This window comes from Rhincodon typus, chromosome 19 (genome assembly GCF_021869965.1).
Source record: "Rhincodon typus isolate 14 chromosome 19, sRhiTyp1.1, whole genome shotgun sequence".
Classification (NCBI taxonomy): Eukaryota; Metazoa; Chordata; class Chondrichthyes; order Orectolobiformes; family Rhincodontidae; genus Rhincodon; species Rhincodon typus.
Genome location: NC_063350.1, coordinates 22376451 through 22395650, shown reverse-complemented (window position 1 = coordinate 22395650; position 19200 = coordinate 22376451). Strand labels below are relative to the sequence as shown.

The following is a 19200-nucleotide window of genomic DNA, read 5'->3' as shown; positions in this document are numbered from 1 at the left end:
AAGGTTGCAGGAACAGCAACTCATATTCCGCTTGGGAACCCTGCAGCCCAATGGTATCAATGTGGATTTCACAAGTTTCAAAATCTCCCCTCCCCCTACCGCATCCCAAAACCAGTCCAGCTCGTCCCTGCCTCCCTAACCTGTTCTTCCTCCCACCTATCCCCTCCTCCCACCTCAAGCCGCACCTCCATCTCCTACCGACCAACCTCATCCCGCCCCCTTGACCTGTCCGTCCTCCCTGGACTGACCTATCCCCTTCCTAACTCCCTACCTACACTCACCTTTACTGGCTCCATCCCCGCCTCTTCGACCTGTTTGTTTCCTCTCCACCTATCCTCTCCTCTATCCCTCTTCTATCCGCCTCCCACTCTCTCCCTATTTATTTCAAAACCCCCTTCCCCTCCCCCTTTTCTGATGAAGGGTCTAGGCCCGAAACGTCAGCCTCTCTGCTCCTATGATGCTGCTTGGCCTGCTGTGTTCATCCAGCCCTGCACCTTGTTGTCACAGGTTATAGTGTAACAGGTTTATTTGAAATCACACACTTTTGGAGCACTGCTCCTTTGTCAGGTGCAGCACCCCGAAAGCTTGTGATTTCAAATAAATCTGTTGGACTATAACCTGGTGTCGTGTGACTTTGAAATTCTTTTATAGATCTTATAGATTCTTCTTATAGAAGAACTAAGTAACTAAAATAGGCCAGCAATGTAATTGCATGATGTGGGAGCTGGTGGACCCCATTGTAGTTCGTAGTAACCACATCTGTAGCAAGTGTTGCTACAGGTGTAGCTTGAGGAACTGTAGCTCAGAATTGATGAGCTGGAGTCTGAACTTCAAACATTATGACACATCAGGGCAGGGAACAGTTAGCTGAATGCTGTGCTTCAGGACCTTGAATTCGATTAGTGGTCAGGGACAGGAGGATGTGACTATCAGCAAGGCAGATAGAGGGATCCAAGAGGTAGTGCTGAAGGAGTCTCTGCCCTTGAGCTTGTCCAACAGGTTTGATATTTTTGCCCCTGTATGGATGAGAGAGGGGGCAATAGGGAGGATGAGCAAACTGACCATAGCACTATGGTACAGGGAGCCATTCAAGACAGGGGAGAAAAGAGAAATGTAGTTGTAATCTGGGGTGGTATACTCAGGAGAATAGACATTGTCCTTTGAGGCCAGGAGGCTATCTTGCTTGCCTGCTGCCTGGGTTCAGGATATCTCATCTGGGCTGCAGAGGAACTTGGAGTGGGAGAGGAAAGATCCAGTTGTCGTAGTCCACACAGGTACCAACGATTTTGGTAAAAGAGGAAGTAAGTTCTGCTGTAGGAATATGAGCAGCAAGGGACTAAATTAAAAATCAGAACCAAAAAGGTAATAATCTCCAGATTACTACCTGAGACATGAGCAAATTGGCACAGTGTCAACAAGATTAAAGAAGCAAACGCTTGGCTCAAAGATTGGTGTGGGAGAAATGGGTTTGGATTGATTTGACATTGGCACCAGTCCTGGGGAAGAAGGAACTGTTCTGATGGGATAGGCTTCACCTGAACCATGCTGAGATCAGAGTCCTGGCGAATCACGTAGTGGGTAGGGCTTTAAACTAAATAGTTGGGGGCTTCAGTTGCATGGAAAGCTATGCAAAAAGTTCAAGGTGGAGAGGACTCAGTTGAGGTCAATAAAGTCTCCAGAACAAGTAATAGGACAGAAGAAGATGGAAAGGTTCAGGAATCTAACTTCAGGCACAGCACTATAGGCGATAACTATGAGAAGGGAGCCAGTCAATGCAGGACTGAGTGTTTGTACTGAAATACATGCAGTATACAAAACAAGGTAAATGAGTCTACAGCACAGATTGAAATTGTATGATGTGTGGGTATCACAGAGACGTCGCTGCAAGGGGATCAGGGCTGAGAACTAAATACTCAAGGATATGCCAAATGAAAGGATAGGCAGTTGAGCAGAGGAGGCAGGGTTGCCTTGCTTGTGAGAAATGAAATGAAATCAATAGCAAGAAGTGATATGGAGTCATTGAGTCAGAAGGCATAGAATCTGTGTGGGTAGAGTTGAGAAACCACAAAGGTTAAAAGTCCCTGATGGGTGTTGTTAGGTCTCCTAGCAGTAGTCAGGATGTGGAGAAGAAAATAAATCAGGAGATAAAAAGACATGTAAGATAGGCACTCACAATAATAATGGAGGAATTCAACATGCAGGTGGACAGGAAAATCAGGTAGGTAGTGGATCTTAAGAAAAGGCATTTGTGGAATGCCTACTACATGGTTCTTTGGAGAAACTCATGTTCCCCACTCAGGAACAGGCAATTCTGGATTTGGTGATGTGTAAGAGGCCGAATAGTGAGCTTAAGATGAAGGAACACGGAGGGGGCAGTGACCATAATATGATAGAATTCACCCAGCAGTTTGAGAGGGAGAAGCTTGAATCGGACATAATGGTACAATAATTGAGTAAAAGTAACCACAAAGACATGAAGGAGAACCTGGCCAGAGTTGATTGGAAGGGGAGCCTAGCAGGGAAGATGGTGGAGCAGCAATGGCAGGAGTTTCTGGAACTCCTTCCTTAATGGCATTGTGAATGTGCCAGCACCACATGGACTGCAGTAGTTCAAGAAAGCACCGCATCTGCAAACATTCATTCCCTCCACCAATGATGATCAGTATCAGCAATGTTACTATCTACGAAATGAACTGCAGAAATTCACGAAGGCTTCTTGGATAGCACATTACAAAACCATGACCATTACACTCTAGAAGGACAAGGATGGCACATATATGGTAACACCATCACTTGCAGGTTTCCTTCAAAAACCCCTCACCATCCTGGCTTGGAAATTTATTACCTTTTCTTCAGTGTCTCCGGGTCAATTTCCTGGAACTCTTTCCTTAATGGCATTGTGAGTGTGCCAACATCAAATGGGCTGCAGTAATTCAAGAAGGCTTTACAATCTGTGGCAATGATTTAGATTTGAGCATTAAGTGCAGTGTATCCACATTTTCTGATGGTACGCAGTTAGGTGGGCAAAGTAAACTGAAGAAGCTACAAAGAGGCTGCATAGGAATATAGACAGGTTGAGCGACTGAGCAAGAATGTGACAGATGAAATACAACATGGGAGAACATGAAGTCACTTAGTTTTGGTAGGAAAAATAAAAAAAGCAAGTACTCTTTTAAATAGTTAAGGACTGGGAAATGTTGGCATTGACGGGATTTGGGCACCCATGAATCACAGAAAGCTAACATGCAGGAAGTAGGATAAGGCAAATAGTAGATTGGAAAAACACAGAAATTGCTGGAGAGACTCAGCAGGTCTGGCAGCATCTGCAGGAAGAAAACAGAAGTAATGTTTCGAGTCTAGTGAAATGCACCTGGAGAAGCAAGGATTGATTAGAGATAGTCAGCATGGTTTTGTGCGAGGAAAACCCTGTGACACAAATTTGAGTGAGTTTTTAAATGAAATAACCAAAAGTGGTAGACATTGTCTACCTGGACTTTAGTAAAGCCTTTGACAAGGTTCTGCATGGTAGACAAATTTGTAAAGTTAGATCACATGGGCTTGCACTTGCCATTGGGTACAAAATTGACTTTATGGTAAGAGACAGAGGGTGGTAGTGGTGGGTTGTTCCTTGGACTGGAGGCCTGTGACCAGCAGTGTTCCTCAGGGATCAGTACTGGGTCCACTTTTGTTTGTCATTTATATAAATGATTTGGATGACAATATGGGAGGCATGGTTAGTAAGTTCACAGACAACACCAAAATTGGTAGTGTAGTGGACAGTAAAGAAGGTTGTCAGAGATTACAAGGAGATCTTGATCAATTGAGTCAATGGGCTGAGGAGTGGCAGATGCAGTTTAATTTGGGTAAATGTGGGGTGTTGCATTTTGGTAATACAAACTTATACCATTAATAGTAGGGCCTTAGGTAATGTTGTAGAACAGAGAAACCTAGGGTTCAGGTACATAATTCTTTGAAATTTGTATCACAGGTGGGCAGGGTGGTAAACAAGGCATTTAACACACTTGCCTTCATTGCTTAAACCTTTGAGTATAGGAGTTGGAACGTCATGTTGAGGTTGTCCAGGACATTGGTAAGGCCTCTTCTGGAGTACTGTGTGCAGTTCTGGTCGCCTGTTACAGGAAAAATTTTATTAAACTGGAGAGGGTTCAAAAAGGGTTTACCAGGACGTTGCCCGGAATGGAGGGTTTGAGATATAAAAATAGAATGGAAAGGCTGAGACCTTTTTCACTGGAGCATAGGAGGTTGAAGGGTGACCTAATTAGAGGTTTATAAAATTATGAGGGGCATAGATAACGTGAATGGCAAGGGTATTTTCCATAGGGTGTGTAAGTTCAAAACTAGGTGGCATATTTTAAATTGAGAAGAGAAAAGTTTAAAAAGGACATGAGGGGCAACTTTTTTACACAGTGGTTTGTATGTGGAACGAGCTACCAGAGAAAATGGTGGATGCACATACAGTTACAATATTTAAAAGACATTTAGATCAGTTCATGAACAGGAATGGTTTGGAGGGATACGGGCCAAATGCAGGCAAGTGGGATTAGTTCAGTTTGGGAACATGGTCGGTGTGGACTGGTTGGACCAAAGGATCTGTTTCCATACTATATGACTCTATGGCACTATGACTCTTCATCAGAAAATAGTCATTAGCCTTTATTTCAAAGTAATTGGAATGTAACAGAAAATAGGTTTGACTACACTTATATAGTCTTTTGGTGAAACCATACCTGGAATACACTCTTGATGCCCTTAACAAGGATGAATATACTTACTTTAAAGGAAACGCAATAAATGTCCACGAGACTGATTTCTGGGTTGAGGGGATAGTCCAATCAGGAGACACAAACCCGTCAAGCCAAAAACTTTCTGCTAATCACATATATAAGTAATGTAGTTTATGACTGTCAATGCTGGTCTGATACTAGGTATGTAGGCCTATCCTTTCATATCCTTTATATCCCTCTGGTTGTTTGCAGTGAGCACGGTGCTGACGGGACCCAACCGGCATTCACTTGCAAAATCCACAACACAGTGTGTAACATTCGATCTCATCCTGTAATTGGGCAATATTTGTGAAATAATTCCAATTACGCTGACAATCAAATTAAAATACGGTGCACTTATGTGTATTGGAGGTTACGTACATTAGTACTGAGGATCCTGTTCTTTGCAGACAGGAATAACACATACACACTGAGCCTGTTTCAATGTACCAAAACAGATGACAGCCGTTCTCCGGTTTAAATCTCAGGGTAATGTGTTTACCAATCAGAGTGAATGTGACTCATTAAAATTTAAACTGCTTGGCAATTAACAGCCAGTCATCCATGACTGGTGTATTCTCCATGACAAGGCCTCTATCAATCAGAGCCCATTTGCCAACCAATCAGCACACTCCTCTGATATGACATAAATGTTGTTTCCTTTTACTTGGGTATTTCATGTGAATTGTGTACAAGATGAAAAACTTTGACAAAATGGGCCTTTTTCAACAATGCTCAAAAATTTAGAAGAATGAGAGGTGATCTCATTGAAACATTATAACCGGGGAGCACAGCAGTGGCTCAGTGGTCAGCACTGCTGCCTCACAGCATCGGGGACCTGGGTTTGATTCCAACCTCGGGTGACTGTCTATGTGGAGTTTGCACGGTGCCCTTGTGTCTGCGTGAGTTTTCTCCAGGTGCTACGGTTTCTTTCCACAGTCCAAAAATGTGCAGGTTAGGTCAATTGGCCATGCTAAATTGTTCATAGTGATCAGGGATGTGCAGGTTGGGTGGATTAGCCATGGGAAATGCAGGGTTGCAGGAAAAAGAGTAGGGGTGTGGATCTGGGTGGGTTGCTTTTCAAATGGCCTACCCCAACACTGCAGGGATTCTATGATTCTTAAGGAGCTTGAGAGGGTGAATGTTATGAGAATATTTCCAACTGGTTAGGAGCCTTAGAACTAGGGTCACAGTAACAGGCTATTTAGAGCTATGGTAAGGAGAAATTCCTTCATTCGACAGGCTGTGGATCTTTGGATTTTCTTAAGCCAGAGAGTTATGGTACTCAGTTATGAAGTGTATTCAAATTTTGGTACTAAGGGAATTAAAGAATATGGGCATAGTTTGGGAGAGGAGAGTTGAAATAGAAGAGTATCTCTGATTTTTTGAACAGCATCATGAGTTTGAAAGGCCAAATGGTATGTACGTCTATTCTAATTCCTTAAATTTTTATGATGCAGTACAGGAGAGTTATCAAGCATGGCAATTTCTTAGAACTGGTAGATCAGGTTTACTTTAAACATACCAGTAACACTGAAAAGTTTCCTGCTGTGCCATATTTTCACTTTCAGATTTGTTTTCCTTCTTTTGATTTTGCTACTCACAGTCTTTCGAACTTCTCCTGACATTACATTGATTATTCAAATAATGAGACAATTTTGAGTTTTCACACAGTCATGAAAATATAAACAGAAAAGAGAATGAATAATTATGCACATTGTAAATTGAAATACCTATTCAATTAAATCCAAAATATTTTAAGAGTTACATTGACATAATTCTTGTAGAGTATCAGTTTTACAGTTTCCTGAATATCTAACCACCGAAGTGTTGCATTGTAATCCACGTGGAATTGATTTAAATAATAAAGGATGCTATTTGTGGTGTTTTAAAAGTCTGATGCTTGAAAATGTCATGACATTTGAAATCATTGGTAAGTCTTGGGATCATGCTACAAAATGCTATAAGCACGGACATGATAATATAATCTTAGAAAATGAGATGATGATATGATCAATTACATTAAATTGAACATGGAAACAGCCAAGTATTACTATCTTTCCAATTCTAATAATAAATGTATTCTGAAATGCTTTATTACAGCTGCAACAAATGAAAACTTTTTTTTTCACATTGTCTATTGCTAAGCAAGAGGCTTGGTGACTGACATATAGTCACACTTTTGACATTTACTGCAAGTAATACCACAAAATATCTGAAAGCATTTTCATTATGCTTACCCTTCTTCTTTTTGTTCCCACTGATAAGGATTCAGGCATATTCAAGTTGAAATGCAAATCCATTTAAGGGGACTGGGAGCATTACTTAATGTAGTCAGTTCTGCAGTGGCAGTCCCTTTGTAATATTCCTTATGTGAGGCAAGTAGAAGAGAACTGTTTCTAATGAAAAGCTTTTCAATGTTTCTTCCCAAAGGAAGAACATATTGATTATGGATCTTTCATGTTCTGATTTTGCTATTGCAAAAGCTAACTCAATTGTATGGCATCTGTCTGTCATTATTCTGTGCAGTAAACTGTGGAGCTCGGCCATCAATGCTCAGAATAGTCCAAAAAGCACAAACTTACTCATGGGCTACTTTATTATGGCTTTGATAAATGAGTATTATAGATGAAATTGCACGTGTAAGTTTGAGGAATGGATTTCGTTTGTGGGAATCTTTCACAGTAACAGAATGTGTATCAGTATGGATTACTGATACGTTTTTTTGAATTACAAAGTGCAACAGCAATCAATCATGGAGTCTGAAGCATCACGACTGACCTGTGCTGTCTTATCTACCTTGTTCTTCACTGTTATTTCTGCACATACTCCCTCCACTACCCCCAGGTTTGAAAGTGAATGAGAGATTTTCCAAAATAACTAAGTACGCTTTTACAATATACAAATTTGTTTTCTTTGGCCAAAAGGCATAAAACACTTCATTTCTTAATTGAATTTGCTTTGTTTCGCTTTTCAATAGCACCATAGTGTACAGTTAACAGCACAACACTGCATGAATATTACATTCTAATTTTGGCTGGATCGAGACCATTATTGTGATAAACTAAAAGGTCACACACTATCATTCTCATTTATTGTTTTGTACAGTTGGTAGTACTGGAGGTGATGGAACTGCAAGGAACCCAAATAGATTAGATTGAACTGGGGCGTCATCCATCTGTTCTTATTCAAAGGGAAGCATATAACTGACAATAGGCAGCTCAGAATGCAATTGCAATAGTTCTAACCACTGTTCTATAGTTGAGCAGAAGAGAAGAGAATTGAGGAATAAAGTATTTTAAATTCCAGAACAGTTCAGCCTCTTCTGCATTTTCTATGTAATTTCTTACAAAAATCCTTCTCAGTAAAAATGCAGAATTATACCACATACTTGTACTGCTAGAGAAATTTAACATTTCAGCTCAGGCATAAGACCTGATTCTTATGCTGCTGACAGTAGTCACATGAGCCGGTGTGTGCCAGCAATTAAACAACAGGGACCGGCATCGTTTTCATTTCTCACCGCGGTTTAAGAGAGGGCTTTCATTCTTCAAGCTGGTACATACCATGTGCTACTTTGTATTCAGCCAAAACAGGAGGTTGAGAATTGAAGTCAGCTTCCAATCTGGATTTCACATCAAGAAATGAACAGGATGCAAATGCCTATTTCAGGGCAGACACTTGTTGACCAAACCTCCTTCAAGGTTGGTGCCAGAAAAGCAAGAACAAGGCTTTTGGTTGGAACTCAAATAAAAGTTCTCCTTAGAATTTAGCATGAAGGTGTTTGTTTTTGCTTTCTCCTCATAGCAATTGAAAAAAACTCAAAGAAAAATATGAATGATAGCAGCACTCCCCAATCAAAACACATAATGCTATGGAATAGTACAATATCCTTATTATACAGATGGAGGTTTTCTCAGTTCTACGGTAATTAAATTTTTTTTTAATGATAAGAGTAAAAGATTGAATCTCCCTATCTATATTCTTAACTGCTCATTGCCAGGTCAGTGTTCGGTAGGTTCATTAAGTAGCCTTAGAGGAATGAAAAGAAAATGATTAGAACAAGTGTCTTTCTATTGGTTACAACTGGGAAGTGCAGATGTATGAAAATAAGTTTGGATGTCATCCTCACATTTTACGTGAGGGGTTTGTTGAATATTTACAGCCTACTTCTGCTAACTCTTCCAAAGTAATGCTTCTGGAGTTCAAAGGAACCTTCTGCAAGAATTCTTTGTTTACAGCTTGATATATATACACATTGGGAAGAATCCTATAGAGGTCTTAGCAAAGTGGGCTACAGCAGGATTTGTGACAAATTCAGATGAGAAGTTTGAGAGGCCTATCTTGACATTGGGAGCATTTCACTGCTGCTTTTATACCTTTGAAAATTGGTGAGTTGAGCTTCTCCTGGGCAGCAGCAAGTTATTGATTAAGGGAGATTAGAGTTTGATAAACAACTTATTAATGCTGTAACTCGCCTTGTAAATACTTGGCTTCTGATCTTAACAAAGACACTGAACAAGCTAGATGTTGGGAATTCTCAACACGGATGTCAAAGTGGGTACCTAATGACTTCAGCTCATTACCGACTGCAAACAGCCTCCATTTGCTCAGTACCTCAGAGCCTGATCCACACACACACCACTCTTGGTGTCTAACATTTGCTAAACCTCACAAACATCATGGCACCACTCTGATCCACTCATAGGCCACTTAGGAAGCAACAGATTTCCAGGACACATCAGTACCTCAGCACAAAAAGGCTGCTGCAAGGCCACTCCTTTGTGCACAATGGTAGGCACATGTTCAGTGCTGTGTGTGTCCTCATTGGGGGAATGGGTGGAAGTGGACTTTTAGGGTAGTGCAAAGTAAAAGTGGACATGGAAATTCTGGTGAGGTGTACTTGGTGGCTGGGCAGGGGCCAGTGCTCATGGTGTCCACCATGAGCCGTGTTCACTGCCATCACTTATCATTCTCTCGATGTGAAATGCAACAGGAAAATGGCTGGATCAACACCCAGGGTGCGCAGAGTCATTGTCATTTTGATTGTCAGAAGTATGGGATCCACCTTTGCTGGATGATTGGGCACTGAGGTGAGAAATACATGAAGCAGGCAATTGCTACATCTAATTTGCAGTCATTTCATTGTCTACTCGCTATTCAGGCAGAGTGAACATGTTTAGAATTTGAATGCTGGTCAAAGGCAATTTGTGTCCTGCCACTGGAGCTTGCATATTGAACATTGCTGCTACCTTCAGCATCATTGAGATGCCAATCTTAGGGGAAAAAAAAGAGGTGAATGCTGGACAGATGCAAACCATTAGTCACGCAACTTTCAAGAGTGTTGTGGGAGGCACACACCATCACTTCATCATCTGTCAGCAAGTTTAGTGATGGTCTGTACTGAACGCAGTGAAAAGTGAAAGCCAGTGCAGTCCCTTCACCAAGTTGGTGGACATGCTGAGGCTGGAGATGAATGAAAGATGGAGACATGGTGCTCATGGTCAGCATGCAACATGTCTCACTGTGTGGAAGAGTGTGTGCAGCCTTATCCGCAGAGTACGCCACCAATAACTCTTTGGAGACTTGTCTTTTTCCACACTTGGTGTAGGTCATTTCCACCAAGAGTCTGATGTCCAGTTGCTGGTGGAATGCTCATTGCTGCGGTTTCCTTCCTAAGGAAGCAATGGCAGATTCAGAAGGATCAGGGCTGAAGCAAACCAAGGAGTAGCAGCAGGTCACTGCAGAGAATGAGGAGCAGCCAGCTTGAGGAGAGGTTGCAGCCTTCAGGATGCATGGAATCCACTGGAGACTCAGAGCTTTTCAGCCCAGACTTCATTTCCTTAGGATAAGTGAGGTGCTCTGTTGATTCAGCCTCAGTATGTCACAGGACACTGTCGGAAAAATGTTGTGCACACACGAATCAATCAGGACAATGTCTGATGCAAGGTCACACCAGTTCATTTTACTCTCCCAAAGCCAAGGTTGTGACAGAGTTGTGTCCCAACACTGAGGAATTGTCACGAGGAAGGGGCTCACAGAATCCTTGAATCACAGAATTGTTATAATGCAGAGGGCAACCATTCAGCCTATCATGTCTGCACTGGCTCTACTGCCAATCTCCTGCATATCCCCATATCCCTGCATACCATTTCTATTCAAATAATCATCAGATGCCCTCTGGAGTGTCTCAGTTCAATCTGTCTCCACTACATTTCCAGGCGGTATATTCCAAACTCTAACTAACCATTGTGGGAAAATTTTTCTCTCACATCATCCTTGCCTCACTTGCATATCACTTTAAGAATTCAATTAGATTAACGTTCATGTAATTTGTGGTCACCATTACCACTTGCTGGAGGCATGTGCCGACTACCCTGGCAGTTGCACAACTCCTCCATTCTGGGACCCTCTCGCATAGTTGGTGTATTACAAAGCTGGTTACTGGGTGACCAGGATGACTCGCTGCAATCATTGCTGATAAGATACTATTGCACAAGGCCCTGACTGATATGGAATGCCTCTATTTCAACCAGAGCTATGGTGGAGCAGACGATATGGCCGCTGAAGTCACAATTCTGAAGAAGAGTAAGACTGGACTTGAAAAGTTAACTCTGTTTCTGTCTCCACAGAGGCTGCCAGATCTGATTTTATCCAGCACTTTCTTTCCGATCCATACACCCTTCCTGGTCACCCTTGCTAAGAACCCCAGTTGGTTTTGCAACTCCCCAGGTCCCCACTGAACATGTCTAGTGAGCCTGTACCTGCGCACATTTCCCCCTCAGCCGTATGCCAGCTGTGGTCATACAGTGTAATCTTCTCAAAGCTAGAGTGCACCTGACTGTTGATGACCCCCACCCTCATTCCTTTCCCACCCTTCCTTTACTGTATTCGCCCCCTTGCAGATACTGTTGCCCCACCCTTCACAATTGTCATCCCCTTTGACCCTGTGGTCTCAGCCTTCAATCCTGAAGAATAGACTCCCCAGTCTCATTTCTGTAGCAGCAGACTCCCTTATCCTCCCCCACTTTCCCTTTAACTTCTATCATTGTACCCAATGGACTGACCATGGCCCACCCTTGAGCAACATCATCAGACTGTTCCAGATGAAGCGTGCCTAGACCTGACTGATAGCTGTACATCTCCCCAGCCATGTTAGCCCTACCCCCTGGACTGACCACAATGGAGCCACAGGATTCATTACGACCCACTCCCTGGACTGCAGAGACATGGACGCTCTGACTGAGAACACCCCAACCGGATGCCTGCCATGGTCAATCCCTGGGCTAGTATGGGAGGCTGCTCTTAATTTACTGTTCTGGAACCCTCTAACTGGCAGCTGCCTCAATGGACTTTAATGAGGACTACTCCCTTAAGACTTTGAGCTGTGGACGTTTGTCTGCTGCATGTGCAGTGTGTTTGCTGTGTAAGCTGCTGGCGCATGAAGTAGGGGTAAGATTGACATAGAACACTGCCTTACAGCAAGATGCATGCCCCCTTGACTGAGGTCTACTGTCAAGGCAAGTTGCCTCACTCTGTGATTGCACTGTGAAGGCATGGCAAGGTAAGGGATGCTGCAAGCATCCAGGTAGATGCTATATGAGGAAGCGAGCAGCACTGAGATATCGAGATAACAACGTCTAGAGCTGGATGAACACAGTAGGCCAAGCAGCATCAGAGGAGCAGGAAAGCTGACGTTTCGGGCCTAGACCCTTCTTCAGAAATGGACTGAGATTATCATCTGGTCCAATCAGCGAGCAACATCCCTGTCCATGTGCATAAGGTGTTCCTGTTGCAGCCTTTCCATGGTGTTTGTTGGTATGCTCTGCAATGCAAAGCTGTCCTTCCGGAGTGGCCTGCCAGGATGTATCAGAGAGGTGCACGATAGTTAAGAGAGGTTGGCAAATGTCAGATGTCAAAGTCATTGGCTGAGAGGTGCATGCAGCTGGTGCCCATGGATCATGCACTGAGATGCTGCTGTTCTTAAGCAGACAAACAGTGGAGCATGAAACAACTATCTATTGTTGTAAAAACCTATCAGATTCACTAATATCCTTTGTGGAAGTGCTAGCCTATATGTGACTCCAGATCTACAGCAATGTGGTTAACTCTCAACTGCCCTCTGGGCAATTAGGGATGGGCCTAGCCAGCAACAATCACATCCAATAAACACATAAAACATGGAGGCCCTTTGAAGCAAGCAGTGAGCCGAATTCACCAGGTACCCACTCAGATTTCCACATTGAGATTTTTTGTGCTTGGTAAGAAAGGAAGCTGAATATTAATGAAGCAGGCTGGGTTGTTAACAAGGTATTTAACAAGCAATAATCACCATTATTTGGCAACTTGCTTTGTCTAGCAAGAAACTTGCCACGCTGCTTGTGAAAAGCATAAATGATTATTGAGTCGCTCCCGTCATTGATATAGGTTCTTCCAGATAAGTCCTCTGATTCTGCCATTAATCTCACCCCAGACCATGTTGCTGAGACCCCAGATTTAGTTGGCCCTAACATTAAATGTCAAGAGGTGTTCACATCACCCACATTTAAACAATATAATTAGCTGTTTTTCTAAAAACTATGCTCTTAATACATATATTTTATGATTTCTGGCAGTTGTTGCAAAGTTTTATGAGTTAAATGTAACATTGAAAACATTGAAATGAATAGACAGTGAAACATGCTGGAGAAGTCAATATTCATACCTGAATTCCCAAAAATGAATGAAGCTCTGCCCCTTAACTTGAAAAGCCTATCTATCATTAAATGTCAGAATGCTGACATCATTTACTCAGCATATTTTATAGTCACACAATAGTCACATTGTCTCCTGTAGCTAGTGACTCCCAAGGGTATAGTTCCATAGGTGTTGGCACAACACTGGTATCTCAGCCAAGCTGCCTCCATCCAGCTAGATGGTGAATATTGGTGTGATTGAACTTGTAGGTGGTACAGTGAAGTTCAATCCTGCCTGCAGACAATATTCACACACCTGCACTTTCCAGCAAGGCCACCTTTCAGGAGAATTTAGGTCTGACTGTAAGGCTTTAACTCTTCCGCATTGAACCTGGCATCTTTTTGATCTCTATGAACCATAACTAAATCTTCCAGTGCATTGATCTATTGCACTATCAGCAGACTCTTTATTTGTAGGTCAAAATATTTCCTTCAACACAAAACATTCACTAAAGCTGTAAGAATATGAGTTACTTTGCAGATAACATTTCAAAACAACAATTTTCATAGGATTGGAGAAGAATTAACATTTTTGACTTCAGAGTAGATAATCACCTGCACTTGGGATGACAAGTATGTATGGTGTAGTTATTTGTATCCTACCTATTACCGTTTAGACAAAGGGAAAGTTCCAGGTCAGCATGCATAAGAAGAAAAAGAAAGAAGCGAGTCTACCAAGCAAAAATATCCTTTGATAATATCTTACACCCCCCTTCTACAAAATAAAACTGGAAACCCCAAGAGAAATGAATAATTACTTCAGATTAAAGTTTTAATGATACCTCAGTCTCCAATTTTAATTCTAAAAGAATAAATTACATAGTTGGTTTTAATACAAATAGACTTATTATTTTGCCTTCAAATTGCTTAATAAAGTGTCAATACTGTGTCCCACATCTAAAGAGAGATAGTGACATTCATAAACAGGCAATGTTTAAATAATCTATGCAATGAAAAAAGACAGCACATAATATAGTCTAAGCCAAAAAATAATAGCTGAAAATGATTGAATAGGTTTCGATTTGCATTTCACTTCATTAAATGTAACTAGTAGGATCATGAAACCTACAAATTAAATAGGGCTAAATGTTCAGAAATTAATAGTTGACATCTGGATGCAGACTTCTAAATTTCTAGACAATTAATATTGTTAAATCATGCACAAAAATGACAATACAATGACCGCAGCAACTCAATGTAAAACAAATAGTTTATAGAGACTGTATGATCCATAAATGCTGAAGATAGCAGGCAATGTAATCACAAAATAAATTCATGCAGGATACTAACATGCCACTTAAACAACCAATTTAGTCAAGCACTGATTGAGAATTTCTCTCTCCACATGTCTTTCAAGTATGGTAGAAAGATGTTTTCTTGTTATATATGATGCTAGTTATTGGTTTTGAACAATGGAAACAAAAGAGAATGATATTCTCTTACCTTTAGTTGCCAGTCTTAAACAGCTGATTTTGGTTTCCTGCAAGGAATGACAACAAAGATGTGTCATTGTTACACCAACAGAAATAGCTTAATTCTTACCGATTGGTGGAATTATACCGACACAATTTTGTTGAAATTAAATAAGTTGTACAATTTATATGAACAATCTAAGACACACTTTCTAATTTTGCAAATGACAACAAAGTTGGAGGATTGTGAATACTGAACAGGCCTTCAACAAATTACAGGATTACATCAGCATGAAGATTAGACAAATAATTGGCAAATGATGTTCAACACGGATGAATGTATCATAGTACCAAACAGAGGAACAAGGAGATCTCTGAGTACAAATAATAAACATTGCACCACATGTCAGCAAGGCCATAAAATCCAGTAAACCAAGAATTTTGCTTCATTTCTACAGGGATAGAATTGAAGTGTAGGAAAGTTCTAATAAACTTGTATCAAACCTTGGTTTGACCACAATTAGAATATTTTATTGTCAACAAGTTTTTTAAAAATAGTTGAGGAACTGGGAAGGATGAAGAAGTGCTATACAAGAAGGAAAGCAGAAAACTGTATTAGGAAAGGATCTTGAAAGTAGATAGATCAGAGGTCAACTAATGGAGGTGTTTAAAATTGAGAAAGGTTTTGTTAGAGATTAAATGAGAGAATGCTTCCTCAGCATAGATTAGAACATAGAACATAGAACAGTACAGCACAGTACAGGCCCTTTGGCCCACGATGTTGTGCTGAACTTTTACCCTAAACCTAAGGTCTATCCAACCTCCACCGTTACCTTATACTATCATCCATATGCCTATCTAATAGCCGCTTAAATGCCCCTAATGAGGCCGACTCCACTACCCTCTCCGGCAATGCATTCCACGCCCCTACCACTCTCTGAGTAAAGAACGTACCTCTGACATTTCCCCGATATCTACCTCCTTTCACTTTAAAACTATGTTCCCTCATAAAAGCTACCTCCACCCTAGGAAAAAGTCTCTGGCTGTCTACTCTATCTATTCCTCTGAGCATTTTGTACACCTCTATCAAGTCACCTCTCATCCTTCGTCGTTCTAAAGAGAAAAACCCTAGCTCTCTCAACCTTTCCTTGTAAGACCTTCCCTCCATTCCAGGCAACATCCTGGTAAATCTCCTCTGCACCTTTTCCAATGCTTCCGCATCTTTCCTGTAATGAGGTGACCAGAACTGGACACAATACTCCAGATGTGGCTGAACCAGGCTTTTGTATAGATTGAGGACAACAAGATAAAGTAGCCATGAAGAAATCCAGTTGTGAATTCAGAGAAAATCTATTTACCTAAAGAGCAGTGAGAACTCACTACTGCATGAAATGGTTGAGGCCAACAGTGTAGGTGCTTTCAAAGGGAAAGTGAACAAACACATGATGCTTAAAGAAAGCATAAACACCAACATGTACTGAATGATTTGTCTCTGTGCGATTTGTCATACGTATGACAAAAAAAATTACATTCTGAAATGCTGCCTGATTATGTTGGTTCAAGGAAGATTTTACATTCATTGATATGACAATGAGTTCAAGTAGAAACTTGAATGGAAAATTTAATTCACAAAACTATTGCAATTTGCAGCCCAATTCCTAATCATATCCAAAGTGAAAACTCTGTCCATAAGTGTCAAGCTTGACATCACATAATGACTTTTTGAATGACCTCACCTTTATACGTATTCTTTTCATTGATCTTTGATCTAGTTTTCTCAGTCAGAAATGCTACCAATATATTAAAAAATTTTAACCCCCATTGTTAGCATCAAGCGATTTCAGGTAAGATAGTGTGTTACAAAAGTGAAGCTCTCAATTTGCTTTAGCCATAATCTTGGAGAAGTATTCCGGTTTAATACATGTTTAACGAATCCGCACACCACTCATCTCTGTGGCACCTTTGAGTGAGAATGACAATGTTGTTTAATTTGTGCTCTTTTATGCCCAATTTCCATAAGAAACTGAATTAAAGATGTATATATTTGTGCACACTGGGATTCTGAAAAGTGACTTAAGAGATTTTGATTCTCCTAAACTCGTCTGACATGAAATTGCATTCTCAAAAGTAAAAGCTATTTACTTTATAATGCCCAGAGCAAAGATAATGTGAAATTTATATTGACTTCCTTTGGATTTTCAAATTTTTAGAGAACATCAGATGCCACTTTATTTGGAGCTGACAGCCAACAGAGATTCAGCTGAAAACGAGGGGATATTTTGTAGTATGGGCAATATATGGTTTATATAGATAAGACTCCACAGAAAGTCACATTCCCCAGTAGTTAAATGAGATATCAATCCTAACTTCAATCTAGAAAGACACTGGGTACAATTTTCAAGATGTCCTATCCAGTAACCAGTAGACTCCTAAAACAGAAGGAAGAGCTCTTCAATATGTTAATTTGGAGTCGGCATCCTTTGAAGGACTCCATTACAAAATAAGGCACCAATAAACAAGACAGTCTCCAAGGTTTTCAATGGCCCCAGTGCTTTTTGTTTCCTTCTGACGAAACCTTCTGAGAGCCAGGATGAGTAGAAGTTCTTCCACTGACTATATTCCCAGTGATTGTGGCTTCTGCCCTAAGTGCTTGCTGCGTTTCCCCTTCTGAGATTTACTTGAGGGTTGTTGCTGATGAGGCAAGCAGCACAAATTTCAATGTTGAAGAAGTGAAAACTCCCAGGCAAGCCTTAGGCCTCTCTGATCCAGTCCAAACTACTTTTGATATTCTAGTCTTCGAATGGAACTGTGTGGTATCAGATGATTGTTTGCAACTAAGACGGTTCATCATTGAATAATCCCATGTATTTCTCACATAGTTTTGTGAGTCGTTGCCCTATTAGGGAAATGAACTTCCATCATCCAAAAGTAGACAAAAATTCCCCATGTCTTCCATTCTCCTCAATTTAGGATTCTCCTCCCAAAATTCTATAATCTTCTGATGTAAGCCCAAGTGAGGTAACATCCACCCTTTCACATCTTTCCTTCTCAATATACAGAGACTCAAATATCCTTTATTTCCCAATATGGGACTGAAATCCTACCTGAAGATCTGCTGGTCAATCAGAGGGGCCAGAAGCTTGGTGATGGATCCTCTGGAGAAAGGTAAGCAGGTAATATGTGGAGTGGAGTACCAACCAGGAAATGGGTGGGCAGAGGGCTTACAGCATGGTAAGGAGGTGGCTTTCTGTGTGGACCTTCAATTCCTGATCCCTTGATTAGGCACGTGCCTCAAGGAAATCTGAGAGGATCTGCTGGGCGGTCTCCCCAGAGCTAGGTGTGCTGCCCAATGGAAGCACGATGAAATCTCTAAGTGACGATTCAAAGGCATCTTATTGACAACTGGGTGGCAAAGGCCTGACTAGCATTGATTCCCTTGACTTAACCAGGGAGGGAAAGCAGGAAGGTGACGGGAATTCTATGCAGCATCCTGCCATCCAATCACAGACCCCATCTCCACCTCCAGAATGAGTGGGGAAAGCCAGATGGGGCTCATTAAATTCCACACAGCGATTCAATTTACTGTGAATATTGAATTTGTTAGTCGCCATGTGTTATATTGGAGAGGCTGAACACAGATTGGGTGAATAGTGCAGATACCTTGATGACTGTAACGTCACTATGGCTCAGGTAGACTAATTTCAATTAATAAAATCTGGAATGTAAAGCTGGTGCGAATAATGGTGACCAGGAAGCTGTCTGATTCTTGTAAAAATCCATTTGGTTCAATAATATCCTTTATAGAAGGAAATCTGATGTCCTTACCTGGGTCTGGCCTACATATGATTAAAGATCCACAACAACTCAGTTGGCCTTTAGCTGCCCTCTGAAATGGCTTAGCAAGTCACTGAGTTCAAGAGCAATTACAGATGGGCAACAATTTCTCACCTTCCTAATGATCCCGTCAAAGAACACAAACAGTCCTAGAAGCCCGAACTTTATCTTCTAGTCACTTGCAATTTGAAATCTCTATCCCACTCATATTCCGAGCTCACTACCCTTAGCTAATGACACTTTCTGCAGTTCAGATCAAAGAACAAACCAAAACAATAACTGTGTTCCTCTCTGTAATAGCATGGCCTGCTGAGTATTTCCTACAATTTCTGTTCTTATCTGAGATTACCAGTGATCACCATATTTTGCTTTTATGAAAATTTCAGTTAATTTTCTTACTAACTTCCTAAAATAATTATGTTTTATGTCAGAATT

At 41.2% G+C, this 19200-nt stretch overlaps 1 protein-coding gene across 1 annotated transcript in view; it reads right to left on the bottom strand.

Moving 5' to 3' along the window:
* Positions 1-19200, bottom strand: part of ptprt (protein tyrosine phosphatase receptor type T) — a 928020-nt gene that overhangs the window by 248727 nt on the left and 660093 nt on the right. Inside the window, exons 13-14 of the mRNA XM_048608556.1 lie at positions 14963-14999; positions 14075-14122 (exon numbers count right to left, since the gene is read on the bottom strand). Coding sequence (XP_048464513.1) covers positions 14075-14122; positions 14963-14999 — 85 coding nt within the window. The remainder of the gene's footprint in view (positions 1-14074; positions 14123-14962; positions 15000-19200) is intronic.